The sequence below is a fragment of the Tachypleus tridentatus genome, chromosome 13 (assembly GCF_004210375.1).
Source record: "Tachypleus tridentatus isolate NWPU-2018 chromosome 13, ASM421037v1, whole genome shotgun sequence".
NCBI classification, from domain to species: Eukaryota; Metazoa; Arthropoda; class Merostomata; order Xiphosura; family Limulidae; genus Tachypleus; species Tachypleus tridentatus.
Window position 1 is genome coordinate 28,893,047 of NC_134837.1, and position 22,109 is coordinate 28,915,155.

A 22,109-nucleotide genomic window follows, 5' to 3' on the forward strand; every position below is an offset into this window, starting at 1 on the left:
TCATTTAATATCATCACGACTAGATTCCACCATGTAAAAGGAAAATAAAAAATAACAATAGAAAGAAAGAAACTGAAATATATATATATATACCACTAATAAGGTTCATATCTGTGTTTTCTGGAATTTTAAAAGTTAAAGAAATGCTTTTATAGCTTTTCCTTATCGTTTTGTTTATCATTTTATGTAAAAAAAAAAGTATTTCCTCAAGTAGTTTAAAACTTCAACGTAATCTTTCACTTAAAAGATGGCGCTTTTAATGCAATATTTGCCTAGGAGATCCCGTTTCCAGGAGCTTAGTAAAATTACCTAGTGTGGTATTACATAATTCTTATCTTCGTATCTGTTTGTTTATCGTTACGCACTAAGCTAGCCAATGAACTATCTGTACTGTGTTCACCACAGGTATCATAACACAATATTTAGCATTATAAGCCTTTAGACTTTCCACTGATCCACTGGGAAACGTATATATCACCAAAAATCTTCTAAATCGGTTGCGAATAAAATAATCTTAAGTGATTTAGAAACTTGAAATTACAGTACTGTGTTTCAGTAATATATCTATAGAATATTCACAAATCTACACTTCGGTTTTACTGAAGCAATTTGTATTTCATTCTGTGTAAATATGTTGATTAATTATATGTGCTTTTCTTATTTTTTTGACGCTTTTTAAGAAATTACACCCTTTATTCATAGCAGAGCCACATCGAGCTATCTGCTGTGTGTACCGAAGAGAATCCAGCCCCTAATTTTAGCGTCGTAAATCCGAAGATTCACCGCTGTACCGAGTGGGAAAAGTCACGAGATAAAGGCTAATTAAGATAAAATAAAAATGTTTTTGAACAAAACATAAAACAATAAATGAAGTTATCTACCTCTCTTAAATTGATTTATTTAAAACAATTTCGTTTTTTAAACGGTATTTGAACGTAGAAATAAGGCTTAACTTGTGTCTGTCCTTCTGAGTTGTCTTGTTGTTATAATTTAGGCAGCAATTATTTTCTATAACGAAACGAGTAAAAGAAAACAATAAAAAGTCAGTAATTCTTAGTATAATTATTTCAAATAATAACAAATTAATTAAAACAGGTAATCCGGTTATAAGGTGTTAATTAGAAGACTCCCATGTCGACCAGTGGCTCAGCGGTAAATCTTTGTGTTTAAAACGCTAAAAGTGAGGTTTCAGTACCCATGGTGGACAGAACACAGAAAGCAACCTCTAAAAACTAACCCTATGGTTATGCCTAATACCTAGTAGTATATGTATATGTCTATTATGTGTTCTGTATTACGATTACGTTAGAAAATACTCATTTCATTTTTCTTAACTGAAACATGCGAACTGAAACACGAGAGCACTCAAAAGTCGCAAAATCTGGTGAACGTTTACTAGTATGCTAAAATGCAGCTTATGGCATACATAAAATCGATGTCAGTTGACATACGTGGATATGGATATATATGTGTGATATACCTGCCAGTACTTAAAAGTCAATTTTTTCGTTTTATTAATAAAATATGATACAGCATTTTGTACCAAATAACAACTTTACTTGATATGAGCCAACAACAATAAATGATATTACACTGGGTAGGTTTTTACCATTGTTGCCTGCACACCTTAACGTTATAGTATTATATAAACAATACACATTTTGGTGTAATTTTACGGTATTAAATATTATTGAACTTGAAGTTATGCTAATATTTCTTCGCCTAAGACTGACTTTTTGTAGAGCCAAGTAATTGTTAGTGTTATCATGTTGTTTGCAATGTATCAATATAACAAATATACAAGCTTATGTTTCGGTTGTGTTGGCGTGAGATCTTAAGAAAACCCAGTCAAATGAATCGCTGAACAATTCTTGACATTGTTTCACTACATATATACGACGATTTAAAACCATACCACATCATATATTTATTGCTTATAAATGTGTAAAATATTCATATGTGTGCGCGAAGTTCTTAAACTATGGGTGGATTTCTAAACTAATAAATTTATGTTACAGAATGCTGGTTACCTAAACAACATGTATCTAATTACTGCTATGTAGATCGGTAAATGCGTGACATGTCGGTCTTGCCAGATGTACTTTATGCTGCGACTTTTTAAAGTGTATACCAAAATTTAAAATGAACTTTATTTCACGCAAAACAGAACTGATTGTCCTCTTAAGACTAACTTAAGAACGCTAAATGAATTCGCGCCGTTTCGGTTTTTTTTTTTTTTTAATGTTCTGAGACACTACCTACCAGTAACGTTATTACCATATTTTCTTAGGTCTTGGTTACCTGCTGACATCCTGCCGAGACTAACAAAAGGGCCTCCGACAACGCGGGGCTCACCTCGACCCTGCCCGGTATGTGTTTGTCGGTGCTCCCTGTAGGCCCTGGCCGTTTGAAGAGTCGTGAATTCTGCAGCTCTCCCGTCGCTTGCATCCATCACGACTTGACAGGGAAGGAAAAAGCCCTTACGTGAAAAGATTTTAAAAGCCTGCTGTGCTAAGTGTTTTTATAGTGTCGAGGACGTGATCTGCATTTCACACACAGACATAGATCAAGACAGTCTCGTAATCTTACAAATTTTCTACGAAAAATGTTGATTTCCACTATGGTGACGTAATAAACACGCATCACAGGGAACTGATATATCTCGACCGTTTTATTCAGGTAGGCTTCGCTACAGCGTCTGTTTCAAGAAACATAATACGTGAAACTGGTAGCTCTAAAGGTATGTTTCTTAAACATCAGTGGCTATACAGTAGGCAATGATGAGTAGATATAACGTCTAATTAGGCACCATTTTAGACATGTTTTGTTCACAGGTTTAACCCTGATGCTGGGCCGTGTCACTGGTGGTGGTGACACTGTCCCACCTTACAAATGTTTTTAGTTTTTTTAAGGTTCATTGACCTTTTAAACGCTATTTAAGTTTTTAATTCAAAAATTAAAGTTTATTTTGTTTTAACATGATTCCTTTTTACGAATTTTAATAATTTTACTTTATTTTAGCTTTTTTTTTACCAGCTGTTTGGCGCAGATAGCCTAGTTACTTTGCACCATAAAACACTAAACAACTATCGTCTAATTACTCGTAGCAGGATTTCGACTTGTAGTAGAATGATCTAGAAGTCTTCTCTGTGAAGAAGCATAATCTGCTCTTACTGGACCTCACTCAGTTTTTGCACTACGTTTTAAAAGATTTCTCACGTAACAATCACAAAGAAATGTAGAGCAAGACGCGGTAAAATTCACTTTCCGATTGCAATCTTAAAGTATGACCGACCCGAAAATAAATTAGACAAAATTATAAATCTCGCTACTGTAAAAGTCATATAAGAACTGATAATTGGACAAATTTTGAAGGTTTCATTTAGATATTTGATAGTTTATGCAGTCACTTGGACGTACGAAAAGACATTAGCAAATTCTTTAAGTCTGTGAGATGAAATTACAACAATAATTGACTCTCTTCGCATCTCAGTAAGCACTAATTGGTGATGAAAACATAACTATTGAGTGGATGCTTTAAGCTGTAAACCAAAACAAAATCGCAAATATTTTTAAAAGAATAAATAATTTTTCACATTTTCAAAAACAGTGGCACTATTTTTATATTATTGTGAAACCAGGATCTCCCATAATCAAAAGTAAAATTAGACGCTATTTAAAATTTTCCAACATTACTAAATCTAATAACTTGATTCGTTTAAGATTTTTTTTTCTAAACTACAACTTTAAATTAGAAGAATATTTGATAATTAACTGTATTTTTAAACATCACTTACAAAGGCCCGGCAGGGCCAGGTGTGTTAAGACGTTCGACTCGTAATCTGAGGGTTACGGGTTCGAACAAACATGCTCGCCCTTTCAGCGGTGAGGGCGTTATAATGTGACGGTCAATCCCACTATTCATTGGTAAAAGAATAACCCAAGAGTTGGCGGTGGGTGGTGATGACCAGCTGCCTTCCCTCTAGTCTTACACTACGAAATTAGGGATGGCTAGCACAGATCGCCCTTGTGTAGCTTTGCGCGAAATTCTAAAACAAAGAAACCACTTACCAACATCTGATTACAGTGCATCATCGTGTTTTTTACAGACATTTTTGTAACTTTTTTTCAGTCTCCTAATGTACTTTTCTAAAATGAGAGGAAAAAAAAATGTTTAGTTAATTCGAATGAAACTCATCAAGTTGAAAGTTTAGGTACCACTCAGTTAAACAATAAAAACATTTGGCAATAATTATATAAGTATTTAAAGTACAGTATCCTTTGAGTTTTCTTTAAAATACGTGATGAGATAGTAGTATGAATTTTGCTCGAGTTTAGTAGAACTATAAATCTTAGTAGTAAATAGAGCTAGCGGACTGCTAAGAAGCAGCCTGACCCACACCTAAGTTAATAATGTTATGAATTATACAACTATGACTAAGGCTGAAATTTACAGCTCTCTTCGAATCATCTTTGGTGTTCACTCTAATCATGATAATAATAGTAATTAAAGGTTGGTTATCTTTTTTTTTATGTTAACCGTCGTGCTATCATCGGTAAACAACTGACGGTCGGATGGATTGTTACACTCGCCACACAGGTTTGTATTTCTTAAAGTCTCTGTTGTTGTTTTTTTGGGGAAATTGGAGTTCGAATCACGTCTGTAAGGTATCGTACAATAACAGTCAAGTTGCCAGTAATATAGTTTTATTTCGATAATAAACACAGCCGGGCGTGGCCTTGTGGTTTGCAGTTCGAGCTGCGGATCGGAAGATCTAGGATCCGACACGTAGTGCCACTTGCAACTGTGGTCACTTTATAAAAGTGCCAGTCCTTTCCGTTATTTGATTCCCTTATTGCGGCGGGTGATTCTGGCTGGCTCACATCTCTCTGGTTAGTACAGGCAGCTATTCCTAGATGATAAGTCTCTGATCTGGCTATGTAGACCACGTGTGCACAAAAACTTCTCAGGTTGAGAGGTTCAAAATTCCTACGTTAAAACTTTTTTTTTTACGTGGGTAATGAAACGTAATTGCTTACAGATCATCAAGCTAGTCCTTGGACGTTTCACACTAACAGTTCTCTACAGCAATAGTTCTCAAACCGTGAGGTGCGCCCTCCAAGGGGTAGTGCAAATAAGATCATAAGACAATATGTTATATTTGAAATTAAAATACGAAAAAGTTTTAAAAGGCTGCCGTAAATATAGTAATGCAGTCACAATAACTAAGATTGGAAAATAGCCAATGGTTAAAGGGGGCGCTACAAAACGCGTGTTTGGAAAGGAAAGGTACCACAAAACAAATTTGCGTACCACTGCCTCTACAACACACAATAAACCTTTGGGACAATGCAATGAGGTTTGTATTACATATTTCACCAATAGGTGTCACACATGTTAGTTTGGAGTGTTGATATTACATAATGTTGTTTTAAGGGAGGAGAGCATGCTTGAAAATCAGCCAATATGATTCTCTCAGCAAACGTTTATTTTGAAAGTGATCATACTATAATTAGAAAAAAAAAAACAGTGGTGTTGAAAACTTAACAGATATTGTTTGAGAAAATGAGTTCAAAATCTAATGAAATTTGTTTTAAGGGTAGAATTTCGAAACAAAATTTGAAAGTAGGGATAAAAAAATAAACAGATCTAAATAAACAACTGTAGACTTTATATTACGTGTGTTTACTTTATATTACATGTGTTTACCTTATATTATGTGTGTTTACTTTGAATATACAGGCTAGTTTCACGAAAGATTTAGATACAAAATAATTAGTAGAAGTTGCAGAGTTTTAAACCATCTAACAATCAACGTTACTCCTTTGTATCAACTAACATTACATACCTTGTATCAACTAACATTACATACCTTGTATCAACTAACACTACATACCTTGTATCAACTAACATTACATACCTTGTATCAACTAACACTACATACCTTGTATCAACTAACATTACATACCTTGTATCAACTAACACTACATACCTTGTATCAACTAACACTACATACCTTGTATCAACTAACACTACATACCTTGTATCAACTAACATTACATACCTTGTATCAACTAACACTACATACCTTGTATCAACTAACATTACATACCTTGTATCAACTAACACTACATACCTTGTATCAACTAACACTACATACCTTGTATCAACTAACATTACATACCTTGTATCAACTAACACTACATACCTTGTATCAACTAACACTACATACCTTGTATCAACTAACATTACATACCTTGTATCAACTAACACTACATACCTTGTATCAACTAACACTACATACCTTGTATCAACTAACATTACATACCTTGTATCAACTAACACTACATACCTTGTATCAACTAACACTACATACCTTGTATCAACTAACATTACATACCTTGTATCAACTAACACTACATACCTTGTATCAACTAACACTACATACCTTGTATCAACTAACATTACATACCTTGTATCAACTAACACTACATACCTTGTATCAACTAACACTACATACCTTGTATCAACTAACACTACATACCTTGTATCAACTAACACTACATACCTTGTATCAACTAACATTACATACCTTGTATCAACTAACACTACATACCTTGTATCAACTAACATTACATACCTTGTATCAACTAACACTACATACCTTGTATCAACTAACATTACATACCTTGTATCAACTAACACTACATACCTTGTATCAACTAACACTACATACCTTGTATCAACGAACATTACATACCTTGTATCAACTAACACTACATACCTTGTATCAACTAACACTACATACCTTGTATGAACTAACATTACATACCTTGTATCAACTAACATTACATACCTTGTATCAACTAACATTACATACCTTGTATCAACTAACATTACATACCTTGTGTCAACTAACACTACATACCTTGTATCGACTAACATTACATACCTTGTATCAACTAACACTACATACCTTGTATCAACTAACACTACATACCTTGTATCAACTAACATTACATATTTGTAACAACTAAATTTACATGCTACTTTCTTTATCACAAGGTATGACAACACCTACCAACAAGTTAAATCCTAAGAAGAAATTCGATAGTAAGTAATGCAAATAACAGAATATGAAATATACACAAAAAATCCAATGTTTACATTCTGTATATATGAAGGACATAATAAAATTATGATATGATGATTAGGGTTATGTGTACGTGTTTGTTGTTATTTCCAACACAGATACTGATCACAAGGGAGGCAATCCCCTCCACCGTTGTACGTCTACAATAGTGATACAAATTATTTTGCAATAATCATTTACCTAATCAGAAAATGACATGTATGGTAGTCAATTACCGCATCCCTCTATATTTAAAAGGTCCACTCTCTCTCCTTAACGTACATTTAATTGTAATGTCTTTCCCCCACCCGCACCTTACATTACTGATCGGCGCCTTTGAATTCTAAATAAAGAAAACAATAATTCCTTTATTGCTCGAGGATACAGATAAGAAAACCAATGCTTGAATAAGCACGCAAGATATGATTACACGCAAAGTACTGGAAACAGAAAACAATGTATCATAAGTCTACATTCACCAACACGGCCTTATCGATATCAGGTAGTGATGAAAAGAAGAACTCCGTGTTCGGAAGAAACCTTAGGTTCGTTTGAGGTATAAACAAACAAATTAACCCGGATTAAAAACAGCGGGTTCCCCTCCCCCCCGGTAATCAGAAGCCACGTGCACAGCGGATACCCATCGTTATTAAATGTAACATTCACTGGGTTTCACAAGTTTCTGAGACTGAGTTAATTCGGTTTTTAGTCATCCTGGTGGTTAACCACAAAGCAGGAAACCTTTCATGAGACTGGATAACTAGTAAATGAATGGCCTCTTCCCTGGAATATATTTCCTGGTCACAGCACAGGCAAAAGTTGCTTTTGACCTAAACTGCAAACATTCTAGCGGTAGCTAGCCGGAGGAAGGAATACATCTCCACCTGTCTTTTTGTTAATGTTCTTTTCACCCAGTCATCAAATAAATAGGAAAAAAATTCTTGCGAATTAAGTTTCTTTCGTCAGCAAAGATGATAATGTCATTGAAGTCATCAGAAAATGTTAAGAGTAAATATATAAAAGCTAGTAATGTTCCTTCGTTCTAAAGTTAAAATGTTTAGAACATATGCTTATAATTTCAGTAACATTAAAACGATATATTTCGTTGATCTGTGTGTGAGATACTACTGAGAGGTGAAGGTCAAGAGATCCTACACAGTAGGAAATGGGTCGAGCGAATTAATCAATTATGCTTTTCTACATGGATCGTGTCATGGTAAATTCGGGTATAGATGTCATATTTACATATGTTATTGAGAGAAGTACAGATGTAATTCGGCTGAACAGTACGTGGACTATCAGTTAGCGCGCCCTGAATGTAAATCTGAGAATTCAACCTTGTTATGGAACCTTAGGCGTCCTACAATCCTCACTATTCTCTCAGCCAAGAGTAACTCAAAAGTTGGCGGCTGTTGATTAGCTGTCTTCACTCTCGTATATCAGTTATAAATTAAGGAAGGCTATGTGAATCCCTCACAAGTTGGTCGGTTTGTGGAAAATTCTAAAGCAAACATACGGTTCAACTAGTAGTGGAACACTAATGTCAGAAGCTCAATTTCACACGTTATATGTGATTCAGGTGTTACTTGGGACATATATGTCAGAAGTACTTTGCACGTGTGTTACAAGAGGTAGGTATACGCAGCTTAACTCCTACTGTGGGAGTCAAAAGTTGTCTCCACCCGTATTACTATAGAGAAATCCCTCTAAGATCCCCCTATGATAGTAGTTTTTGATTTAAAACATTCAACTCAATTCAAGGTTTTGAGATTGAAAGCAACCAGGGTGTTTAGAAAAACATTTATCTTCGACCCTCAACTTATTATATAGAATATTAGAATGGCTGCGTGAGAAAACAGAAACAAAAAAGTATATAATATATATATATTAAAAATGAAAACATAAATTAATTAAATAAATAAAACATTGATAGTTTGAAGAGCACAGGATGGTAGATAGTTTGGAAGCAGGCAAAAAAAAACAAAAAACAGAGAAAATCCAGAGACGATTAACAGCTGAGAAGGTGTACAACGACTGTTAGGGTGAGAATCATATTAAGCACGTTAATTGTAGTTATTATAATCTTGTACTCCAGTCATTTATAAATGAAATTTTAGGTGAGAATTAATAACACAACATTATTTATTGTATTTTTAAACAATGTTTACCTCTTATTTGTTCATTTACTATTGTTATATTTCTTTAATATTATTTTATTTTAATTAACTTGACTATCATTCACAAAAACTGAAAAAAAAAAACAGTCAGCTAGTTTTCTTGTTATATATGATCCTCAGTTTCAAATCCTTTCTCTAATAGTCAACCAGTTGCCTAGGTAGTTTTAACTAAGCGCACTGGCTGAAGCAAAACTTGAGAACAAAAAATGTATGCACTTTATTGTAAATTCGCCTACTAGGTAGCCCCCCGCTAGTACAGCGGTATGTCTCCGGATTTACAACGCTAAAATCAGGGGTTCGATTCCCCTCGGTGGGCTCAGCAGATAGCCTGATGTGGCTTTGCTCTAAGAAAACACAAACAAACACATCGCTACTAGGAAACAAATTTTGTAAAGTTGGCACAAGGAACTATAGAGGCTCTACTTAAGCCCAAAGTTATACAATGGGCTATGTGTGTTGTGCCCTTCACGAGTATCGAAACCCGTTTGCCTAGTCCTATATGCCTTCAAACGTACCGCCAAACCACTGGAGAGCTGGACTGTTGGAATGAAACTGATAGACCAATGTATTTAACGAGTAGAAGTTTTGTTATGCCATTGCATACCACAAACACAGCCGTTACTCTTGTTAGAATATCATTTTGTTGTTAAGCGTTGCACAGCAGAGTCTAGTTGCCTTGTAACTAATCACTTCTGTGCTACTTGAACTAATTATCAAATGTAGTGCCTCAATGGGCGTTGCTTTAACTACAGTCTATCAAACTTGTAGCTAACTATAAAGTAAGTTATTTGAACCGCGAGTTGTTCCACGTTTCTTAATCTGCTTTTATTTCGTTAATACATAAATAAATATTTTAGTGAACTTATTTTTGTCTAAGTATTGGAATATGATGTTTTAAACTTATGTCACAAGGATTTGAAAACGACATCGTCTTAATTTAATGTTTAACTTAATACCATATTCTTAGGTATTTAGGTATCCAGTGCTTTAGGGATGGTTTATCATATCATAGTTCTCAATAATATGTTTCATGGAGCCGCGTTCTTTTAATGTCTCATTTCAATACTTTTGTTTTGAAGATGTTAACATGGATGCATTTTTAACTGGTTGAAGACATAAATTCTACTTTATATCTTAACATTTTTGTTTTATATTCTCTAAATTACCTCTCTACTAATGCAAGCTGTGGCACCGTAGAAAGTTTCACATTTTTACATTATGTGAAAAGCTAACAAATTATTTATGTAACTTTTCTATCGAATGTTTCCCCTATATTCAGACACTTGGAGTAAAATTTGAGCATTTTTGTTTCGTATCCATAACAACCATAAAAACCTTATCATCCAATCAATGCCAGGAATTTCCAATTGGCACCTGCGCACAAGTTGTTCAGATATAGTGTAATAGTAATTATAGTCCATTTACGGTAACACGGAGATGCCAGGGGACACGTATTCGTCAGATAGGAACATTCAATATCTGTGATCCAATCATAAGTCGAATAAAGGCCACTAACCCAGGCGCAGCGACCAGGCCCAAAACTATTCTATCTCAGCCAAATCAAATTTATGTGCCAGAGAACAGTTTCACCGTCGGTAACCTAATACGATAGAGGTGGCGGGAACTTCCGCTAATGTGGCAGTCGAAGAGGAAGTAGCCACATCCAAACAGCCCCATTTCTGTCAGGAGAGTTAGATTTATGAAGTTTTCAATCAGGCACGTGGTTTATCAATGGATGATTTGGAGAAACTTTGCACGTATCGTATTTCCCTGCAAACCACTCTAGCCACACACACATAGCGGGAATGAAGCTAGATGTCTGATTAACCTAAAAACTCACAGCTGCGACAATGGTGCCACCTAACATATTATTAAAGGAGCGGGTTTAAATGAATCTATAAATACCGTGGGTTTATGTAATAATCTTTATACCTCAGTTATTAAGCCATTAAATACTAAAATGTAGTTATCCTTCCTGAGAATCCCAATTCCACTCGATTGTATTTTAATTTATTGCTGAAAAAAATCGTTCCTGACTTCAATTTATATTTTTTCATCTTAAATTCACCACGTACCATTGTTTCACATTCAAGTTTCTCTTCTTAAATTCACCACGTACCATTGTTTCACATTCAAGTTTCTCTTCTTAAATTCACCACGCGCCATTGTTTCACATTCAAGTTTCTCTTCTTAAATTTACCACGTACCATTGTTTCACATTGAAGTTTCTCTTCTTAAATTTACCACGTACCATTGTTTCACATTGAAGTTTCTCTTCTTAAATTCACCACGTACCATTGTTTCACATTGAAGTTTCTCTTCTTAAATTTACCACGCAAACCAAACACATTACAGTTTCTCTTCTAAAATTACCTAAAATGCATCATTTACTACCATTTAACAATACAGTTTCTCTTTACAAGTGTCTGAAATTAACCACTTACCATTATTTTATATTATCGCATCTCTTCTAGAGGTGGTCCGGCATGGCCAAGCGTGTTAAGGCGTGAGACTCGTAATCCGAGGGTCACGGGTTCGCATCCCAGTCGCGCCAAACATGCTCGCCCTTTCAGCCGTGGGGGCGTTATAATGTGACGGTCAATCCCACTATTCGTTGGTAAAAGAGTAGCCCAAGAGATGGCGGTGGGTGGTGATGACTAGCTGCCTTCCCTCTAGTCTTACACTGCTAAATTAGGGACGGCTAGCACAGATAGCCCTCGTGTAGCTTTGTGAGAAATTCCAAAACAAACAAACTCTTCTAGAGTTACCTAAAAGTCATTATGTAAGATCGTTTCACAATAAAATTTCACCGTGAAAGTATTCCAAGTCATCCATAAAGTCATCCATATAATACTAATCTTAAAAAAATATCCTAAATTAATCATGTACCATAACTATTCTACGTCAACCAACTCTCAGTTTCTGTTCTAAAAGTAATTGAAATTCACTATCTAGCGCCATCTAAAATTTTTTCAAAACTTTTTAAGCCTAAGAAGAAGTTAAACTTGACAGTTGGTTCAAATGTATTTAGGTTTCCTTCTGACAATATTTGAAATTCGTTAGCCACCTTCACATTACCCACATTTAAAGCTCTTCCTAATATCTGCCCATTACCACTTGCCATCATTCTGATTTGGTCACTGGTAACTTTGTTACAAAGTCATCAGTAACTGATATTTCACGTTTTTAGTTGTTGTTTTTTTCAATCTCGTTTCGATTTTCCAAAATACCAGCGACTTATTTTTCCTTTTCTGTAATTCCTTTTTCATGGAAAGTCCTCAGCAACTCAATCAATATATTTTGGTATTTTATATTTAGTTGATTCACCAATATCCCTTCTTTGCGTTATTTTAATACAATCATTAACAGAAAGTCACCACTTAACAGTATCACGTATTTTAAGTTTTGTAACAATTTCTGATTTATAGCAATTATCACCAATTAAAAATTGCCAGTTTATATTTTAATACTTTATAGGAGCCATCTATAGAAGCTCCCTCAACCTACCAACCAATATATGCTTTTTGCACAATTCTTCCCTCTAACGAAAAACATTTATTTTTTTATAAATATGCAATATGCTGGAAAAATGGGAAAAGAAAAACATGTATCCACAGAAAATGTGAAAAGAGGCTAATTTTAAAAATAATTTCCTCTAGGAATCACTTAGCAACCAGTTATGTGTAGTAATAAAAATAATAATACTAAACAAAACTCATTTGAAACCCGACTATGGAATGACCATGAAACACTGACATTTAAGCTTCATAATGATATATAACGGTGAGAATTTGCTCACATCTGAAATCTTATAATCTCACAGACGAAAGCCCAAAGTACAAATTCCGCTGAGCCACAGAAATACGTATAACCTTCTTTGTATGATGTTCTTTAAAGTTAAATTAAAAATTAGAAGTTTATACGACGGTCACTTCATCAATGTGAGGTTATTCATGTTTCAGAAAATTCTTTCTCTTACGTGAAAAATCTTAGTAATTATTCATGAGGTCACAAGTTCAATTCTGGGTTGATTTTACAAATAACAAAAACCTGAGTGAGTCGACAGACTTACACGTTTTATAAGATTTGTTTTAGGAAAGTTAAATAATAATATAAACAATTACAAGATTTATAATTTCAGTCTAACTAAGAGCTACAAAAATCGAAAGTTGATATTAGAAACTACTTTCTAAAACGTAAAACCATCTCTATTTAATTTTCAACGACACACCACTCTCCATCTTCCTTCCTCATCCAATCAACGTAAGACCCACCTCAATATGTGGCGGAGTGAAGCACGTGAAATTAGGAGCCATTGATGTAGTAAATACGATCTCTATACAACTGTTCCTAACTCTATAAATCATCCAATCAGGGTTCGATGGAAGGTCTTCTAACCCAGTCACGGTCAGCAGAAAGCGCTGAATTCCAAGACCCTTTTGCCTAGCTCAATTTATGAGCGTGGGGGGAATTACTTCTATGTAATCTTACACCTTGATGAGCGGGGTAAAGGAGGTTACTCATACATGTCTTACACACTCGGAGGAAAACTGGTCCAAGACTTGGAAGTTAACTGACCCGTTTTTGTCAGGAAACCTGAATTTATGAAATTTACAATCAGGGACATGCTTTACATCTTTCGCATTAGCTATTCCCTTGTGACTTTACGTATGCACACTGATATCAAAGTCACTAGTTCCCCACAGAGTATCCGCTCTTCGAAGAGAGTATTAATAATACAACAGTGACGTATTTTTTGAATCGTTCACGCTTTATGAAATATTTCGTATGTATTTACTTTATGTAGAAAGTTAAAGTAACCTTTACATGAAACTAGCTAAGCCTGCAACCTCTAGGCTTCGTCCACATCTCTACATAACTTCTAATGGATTTCTTTTCACTTGTGCAGAAAAGCGACGAACTTAAAATCAAAACGAACGTAAGACAGTGATGTAACAGTCGTAATATATTACTTAATAAATACGATTATGTAACGTAATTTTTAAACTGTCATTTTACGCCCTCAGTGCCTCAAACAAAGGAATGAAATTGATACACGCTTATAAAGGTTTAAATCGAAAATATTCCATTATATGTTTACCCACTTTCTGAACACAGAATAAAATATCTATCTACATGTGGTTACTAAAACAAGTTACAAACACTCAGAATACCTTCATGTGCTATAGATATGTATATATAAACTACAATTTAATAGTTCACTTCAAGATGGATATTTATAACAAAACTTATAATTTTGTCTTTCCTCAGAAAACAACGGACTGGATTCTAATTACACGTGCCTACTTCTCACACTACTTTAACATTATATGACTGACTCTTCTCATGAGTATTCATGAAACAAAACACTATGTTTGACTCCTGTTTTACGTATTCAAAGACTCCTGATCACGCGCAGAAGGATATCTGAACTCTATATTTATACTTGTGATGTCTGTTATATGTATTTTTCAAAAGTAACAAATTATTTTAGTGTAATATAAATGACTCCTGCCACAGCAAAGCAAAACATCTGTTAGATTCTTATAACTCCGATTATGTGTCGTGCTCGTGCTGAACTGCGGTTATCTCACATTAATCTAGTAAGACTTATTCGTATAATAATGTTATCTGTACCGCTGTATGTAAGTGGTGAGAGTTGTGTTAAAGGGCTGAGAGAGTTGCCAGTTATATATCACTTAAAATCGTCATCTGAGTGCGGACGAATTCAGAAACTTGTGTGGTTAGGCCCGTCCTACAAAATTAATAATGGGACAATGCAAAAGGAATCTAATAGCAGTTTCAAACTACAAGGATCGCTTGTTTGAAACGAAACTAAAATCAAATCAAAATAAAGTCGTCGAGATTAGTTTTCTTTGTTTATATTTGAGTAATCCCTCTGGAAGTGTAATAATATGTAAATAAATATATATGTATGTGTAATAATACGTAAATATATATATGTGTATGTATAATAATATGTAAACATATATATATATATATATATACGTATGTGTAATGATATGTAAGCATATATGTGTGTATGTATAACACAATCCATGTTTTAATTAAGCTCATAACAAACGTTCAAAGATGAATGAGATTAGTTAATATTATTGTATGTGATGTTGGAAAACATGTGTATTTAACTTCTCTCTAGAATTAGATTCTAAAGATGACCTTTGAAGCCACGGAACTGGTAAAACAAAGAGAAAGGAATAGAAATGTCTGGTATTTCAAAATGATGGTATTGATATATATATATATATATATATCATAATACCGGTGTTATCCTTAAATTAGCGATCCAGCTAAATGGAACGTAATTGTTAACTCTCTAACAGTTATAATTTCAATGTTTAGTTTTACTTTACATTTTCTAAATACACATCTGTACATATTATATCCATGGATAATTCCTTTAAAAGCCAGAAAACAAAAGTAAACATCTTTCTTTTCCAGGGGCAGCAGTAAATGCATTTACTTCAAAAACGTTATATATATATATATATCCATTAACTTTAAAGATCTTCCATAATACCTTTAAAATGTACACAAGAATACTACATAATATCAATTTTTATTACTGTTTCTTTTAGTATGAAAGTACAGGTATTATAAATCAAGAAATGGATTATGTATTTGTCCTATAATGCATTAACGGAACACATCAAAAGAACTTCTTATACGTTGGCATGACGACAACCACGAAGATTAACTATTATTACCATAACAGTCCATTAACGTCTCATCCAAACCCCAGTTAGAACGGCTCTGTCATGTAAATTTCTTATCACCACAATTCGCTTCACCTAACAATCTAGCAAGATATCTTGTACAAACATTGCTTCACGAGATATCTTGTACAAACATTGCTTTACGTGATATCTCATACAAACGTTGCTTCACGTGATATCATGTAAAAACACTATTTTACGAGATATTTTATACAGACATTTCTTCACGTGATACCTTGTACAAACACTGCTTGACGAAATACCTTGTACAAACAACGGTTCATGTGATACCCTGTCAAACACCACTTCACGGAGTATCTTGCACAAACTGCTTCATGTTTCGATTTTATATTTTTCGAGTTGTCCGCGTGGTAACAAATGGTATGCTTATAACAGTAATTGGTATATACCTATCTTTAAGGGCGTTAAAGAACTTTGGCAGTTCCTAAGTTACAGTGCATACTTACCATTAGAGGGCGTTACGAAAGAAAACAAGTTTGGCATGAATACTATAAATAACTATTATTTTCGACTATGCTAAAAGTTCATTGATACTATCAACAATAAGAGAATACAGAAGTACGACTGTGATGATTATAATAGGTTGCTAACATAAACATTGTTAAGCAAAGTTATATCACGTGAAGTGTTATTACTCATTTTATTTCTTGTTCACTGATTTAAAAAAACAACAAAAAAACACAAACTTTTCTAGTATCCATGTAAGATGGTAACTTTTGCTGTAATCTAGTTAGGCTTGGACGAAACAAAGAAGGCATTTAGGAAATAGAACTTTCCAGAATGCTAAGTCTAACAAGGAAATAAATGTAAGAACAAAACTAACTAGTTTCCAAGCAGTGTCGTCTGTACTTTGGGTTACTGAAATATTCTACTTCGAGAAGATATATATATATCTCTGGCAGACCTGGCTGTTCAAACACGTTGTTTTACCTAGCAAATTGTTTTATGACGTGCACGTGTCAGCTGACGTTTTTCTACACAGAGACTTTCAAAACTGCACTAAGATATTCTCGTCAGCAGATTGCTTGTATAACGTCATTAAGAGCAAGCAAAAGGGAAATCAACATCCAATCTCGGCTTTGTTATATTGATGTAAATGGAGAGAGGGTGCAGTTCCAGTTTTATTCAGACAAGAAGCCTTTAATTTTCGGTGTCTCCGGGTAATTACCCATCCTTTTCGCAAATCCTGTCATTTGGCGCGTGACCTGTAGGGGGCGTGGTTAATGCCATCTTACGTTATGGAAGCGTTAGTATGTTATGACTTTTCTTTAAACACGCATTGCATGAAATATTTAAATAACATGATCAATTATAAACCTTGCGTTACGCACGCAATTTTATAGAATGTAGGCAGCCATGACACTTTACTGCCGTAAACCTCACAATACACAATAGATACAACTGAGGAAAAGTTGAAAGTCGATAGCTGCAAAGTTGCGTGTTTCATTCAGTGTTTTTTTTTTTCATGGTAAACCCAAAACGATGCAATCGGTAAAACACTGCTAGATTTTTGCCCGCCATTCATAATTTATTTATTTAAATATAGCCACAATGTTTCTATGCATGTTTATATATATGTATGAAGCAGCTTGTGTTTTAACAGGACTTTTAATGTGCGGTAAAGAAGAAACTGGTTGTACGTTTATTAACTATAAAACTTACATAACTTGAAACTAACGTTACCTAACTATGCTTGTTTATATGATTTTTGGTCGATTTTTTCTCACACATTTTCACACATCCCTTCCCTCAGGGGCAGAGCAATACCGTCTGCGGACTTACGACACTAAAAAACGAGTTTTGATACCAATAGTTGGTAGAGCACAAATAATCCATTCTGTAACTATGTGATCACTTTCAAACAAACAGACACTTTTCTTTTACCGATTGATATATTTAATTACGTTCACTTTTCTTTCGAAAAAGAAGGCCCTAGATTTAGCATGATTTTACGTAACTTTGTGTGTTTGTATTTAAGCACAAAGCTACACAATCTGCTATACGTGCTCTTCCCATTACGGGTATCGAAACCCAGTTCCTAGTGGCATGTCACTTCATCCGAGCCGAAGAGTGGAGCGGAAAGAGTTGTTTGTTTGTTTGTTTTGAAATTCGCACAAAGCTACTCAAGGGCTATCTGTGCTAGCCATCCCTAATTTAGCTGTGTAAGACTACAGGGAAGGCAGCTAGTCATCACCACCCACCGCCAACTCTTGGGCTACTCTTTTACCAACGAATAGTGGGATTGACCGTCACATTATAACGCCCCCACGGCTGAAGGGGCGAGCATGTTTGGTGTGACGGGAATTCGAACCCGCGACCTTCAGATTACGCGTCGAACACCTTAACCCACCTGGCCATGCCGGGCCAAGCGGAAAGAATGTGTGTGTTTGTGCGTTTGTGTGTTTTCTTATAGCAAAGCCACATGGGGCTATCTACTGAGCCCACCGAGGGGAATCGAACTCCTGATTTTGCGTTGTAAATCCGAAGACATACCGCTGTACTAGCTGGGGACGAAAAGAGTCACAGCTGATTTGGCTATAATACTTCACTAGTTCTAACTAATTAAAGAAGTCACATATAGCATAGCCTACGGTATCGTATGGCACTGTACATGCGAAAATTAATTTCCATCGTCAAAGCACTTATATTAGCAATGAAATAAGTGATTAAAACAGTGAATTGTAGAGAACACACTCGACAACCTTAACGTAAACTATTTTATTAGAGTACACTAGAGCCTGAAATTATATATATAGAGAGACATTAGGTTTTATTGTATAATTTCTTATTGGAAATACGAAGCTCTCATCCAACAAAGATTATAAATGTTTTTTTTTCGTTAATTGTTTTTCCAATGATTGCTCCTTAACAAGAGTTACGAAGTCTTCAGTCGATCATACTAAGGTCACAAAAGAAGTTCCAAACCAAAGGGGAAACATATTAATAGATATTAGGTTACTGTAAGAGAGAGCAGACCATCACAAGCACGGATATTCCTTTCGTTATATGCAAATAATAAAGCTTCACATTGACAAAACAAAACCCTCACGTGACGAGACGCTACGAGCAAATAATAGCTCTAAATAAAACTGACCTGAAACGTTACGAATGACCTTTCGGTTACTCTAAGGGATGCATAATTGCATTTTGTTTGACTGGATTGGTGTCTGTTGTATAAAGTTTGGAAATCAAACATTTCTGTGATAAAATATGAGCGCCATCTGGTGAAAAGTCTTTGCGGGGGAGGAGCTCTTCTCCAAGAAAAAGAAATAAAAATTAAGTCCTTCATGGTACCTTTGTGGTACATCGTGAAGTTTTGTATATATATGTATTAAAATCATTTATAGACGCAGCACACAGAGATATCAGTGTGATACACACTGCACACTCCAGAGGGGATTTGTTTCACATTTACATTGGTATAATTACTTAACTAGAGCAACCGAAATGAAGAGATTTTACCTGTCAAAGCAAAATTATACTACTAATAGTAGTTGCTACTATTATAGCAACGTAAGATAAATGACTCAATATCAGATGTGGCATATAAGGTGCAGTGATGAAACACTGTTTGATGTTAGGGTATAAAACATACTAAATCCGAACTATCGGACACTGTGGTTCAACAATGTTTGAGGTTCTGCCGAATACCGCTGAATCTAAAGTAGATAGTACTTTGCTGAACCAATCTTTAAGTCAGACAAATAAACACTGACTTAGGACTATCTGGTGTTAAATCTGAATTATGAGGTCATGTGGAAATTCTATGAGGTTCAGTTATAAAACAATAATGAGGATCGTCTGACTATATTCAATACAACGAGAGTATGTGGATCCTGTTTAATATTACATTTTATAGTACTTTGTCTGTACAAACCTTCAAACACAGGTAGTGTTACAGAATATTGGTCTGTACAAACCTTCAAACACAGATATTTTTACAGCTTAATGGTGTGTACAAACCTTCAAACACAGGTATATTGTTACAGAATATTGATCTGTACAAACCTTTAAACACAGGTATTGTTACAGAGTATTGGTGGGTACAAACCTTCTAACACAGATACTATTACAGAGTATTGGTCTGTACAAACCTTCAAACACAAATATTGTTACAGAGTATTGGTCTGTACAAACCTTCAAACACAGGTATTGTTACAGAGTATTGGTCTGTACAAACCTTCAAACACAGATATTGTTACACAGGATTAGTGGGTACAAATCTTCAAACACAGATATTGTTACAGAGTATTGATCTGTACAAACCTTCAAACACAGGTATTGTTACAGGATTTGTCGCCAATCTCGCTCATTACCCGCGTAAGAAACAGGTTCCCGGCCGGTCAAGCTTCAATACCCTACGAAACCAGCACACAAACAAATTTCGACATGGTGGTAATGAAACAAGCGTGGTTGAGGATGCTGAGCTTAATTTATTTTCTGGAGCTACTACGCATGACTAGCCTCAGTTTCCAGCGCGGTGGAAAAAGCAAAACAAAAAAGCGCCCTTGCTGTAAACGTAATGGTACGTATTTAGCATAAAGGTTAAAAGCTGGCAGCTGCTAAGTTTGAGCACGCGAGGTCTTTTCACAGCAGGGTTTTTTTTTCACATCTATTGAACCTGATATTCGTATTCCTCAATAGGAACAGCAATGTTCCGCCCAGTAATAATGTTTGGCAGTTGCCTAAGTTATGGCGATCAGTTGTTAGTGTAACCTAGGGCCAGTAGCGGTTATTAATTCTTGACAGGGTTGTACAATGAAACAAAAAATAATTCATCTATTAAATGGATAGACAGAAAGGTACGTAAATATGTAGAGAGCTTTTATAAACATAGAACTTATAATATTTCTTATCCTTTAAGTCAGATAAAGAGATATGGACTTTTGCTTTGGTATCGTATATATATATATATCCTGCTGGCCAAAATCTTAAGGCCAATGAACATAAGGAAAAAATATGCATTTTGCGTTGTTAGACTCAACCACTTATTTGAGTAGAGCTTCGAAAGATGACGATAAGAAAACGGAAAATAATAAAAAAAAGTCTAGCATTTAATAGGAAAAATGTGAACACTATGAAATTAGCCTAAATACTAGCTGGCCAAAAGTTTAAGACCATACCATAAAGAAGTCCTAAACAGGATAGGAAATGCCCAACAATAGGTCTCAGTAGTGAGTTGCACGGCAATCATTGCGAATGACTGCAAACATTCGCTTTGGCATGGTCGATATAAGCGTTTCCAGAAGGCTGGCTGGAATGTTATTCCAAGTGTTGAAGATGGCTTCACGAAGATCATGCACTGTTTGCAATCGACATCCATTTCTATAGACTTCCCTTGCCATCCATCCCCAAACATTTTCAATGGGGTTCAGTTTGGGCGAACTGGATGGTACAACAGAATCACGTTATTCGCCATGAAAAAGTCTTGTCCTGTAGGCCCTGTGGATTGCAGCGTTTTCCTACTGAAAGATCCAGTCATTTCAACACAAGCGAGAGCCTTCAGTCAATAAGGATGCTTTCTCCATCATGTCAATGTAGCCAGCTGCTGTTTGACGCCCTTGTATAACCTGAAGTTCCATTGTTCCATGGAAAGAGAAAGCACCCCAGATCATGTTGTAACCTCCTCCACTGTGTCGCGTAGAAAATGTCTCCGGTGGGATATCCTTATCGTGCCAGTAACGTTGGAAGCCATCTGGACCATCCAGGTTAAATTTTTTCTCATCAAAGAACAAAACCTTCTTCCACTTTTCTACGTCCCATGTTTGGTGCTTCTCATCAAAGTTTAACCGAGCTGTTTTATGGTGTGGAAGGAGGCGTGGCCTTTGAAGACGTTTACGGTTTTTAACGCCTTTCTGTCGTAGATGCCGTCTTATTGTTCTTGAGCTGCATTCTGCGTCCGTAAGAGCCTTAATCTGGTTCGACGATCGGCTGGTGTCTTGCCGGACAACCCGTCGAATACTCCTGCTCAACGTGGGCGAAATATTCTTGGGCCGACCACTTGAAATTCTCATTCCGTATCCCTCAGGGTCTTTTAAGAA

General features: G+C 35.3%; 1 protein-coding gene across 8 annotated transcripts in view; it reads right to left on the reverse strand.

The window, feature by feature from the left end:
- The window catches only part of LOC143239535 (uncharacterized), a 44,815-nt gene extending 24,279 nt beyond the window's left edge, over nt 1-20,536 (reverse strand). Inside the window, exons 1-2 of one of the 8 annotated variants that reach the window (XR_013021229.1) lie at nt 20,335-20,526; nt 4,072-4,149 (exon numbers count right to left, since the gene is read on the reverse strand). Coding sequence is in view for 4 of the 8 variants with exons in the window: in XM_076480698.1 (XP_076336813.1) it covers nt 2,263-2,452 (190 nt within the window). In the remaining 4 variants the exon portion in view is untranslated. Of the gene's footprint in view, nt 1-2,262; nt 2,870-4,071; nt 4,150-20,334 lie in introns of those variants that run through there. The other 7 variants (XM_076480694.1, XR_013021230.1, XM_076480699.1 and 4 more) reach the window with 7 other exon arrangements.
- Between the last annotated feature and the right edge of the window lie 1,573 nt (nt 20,537-22,109).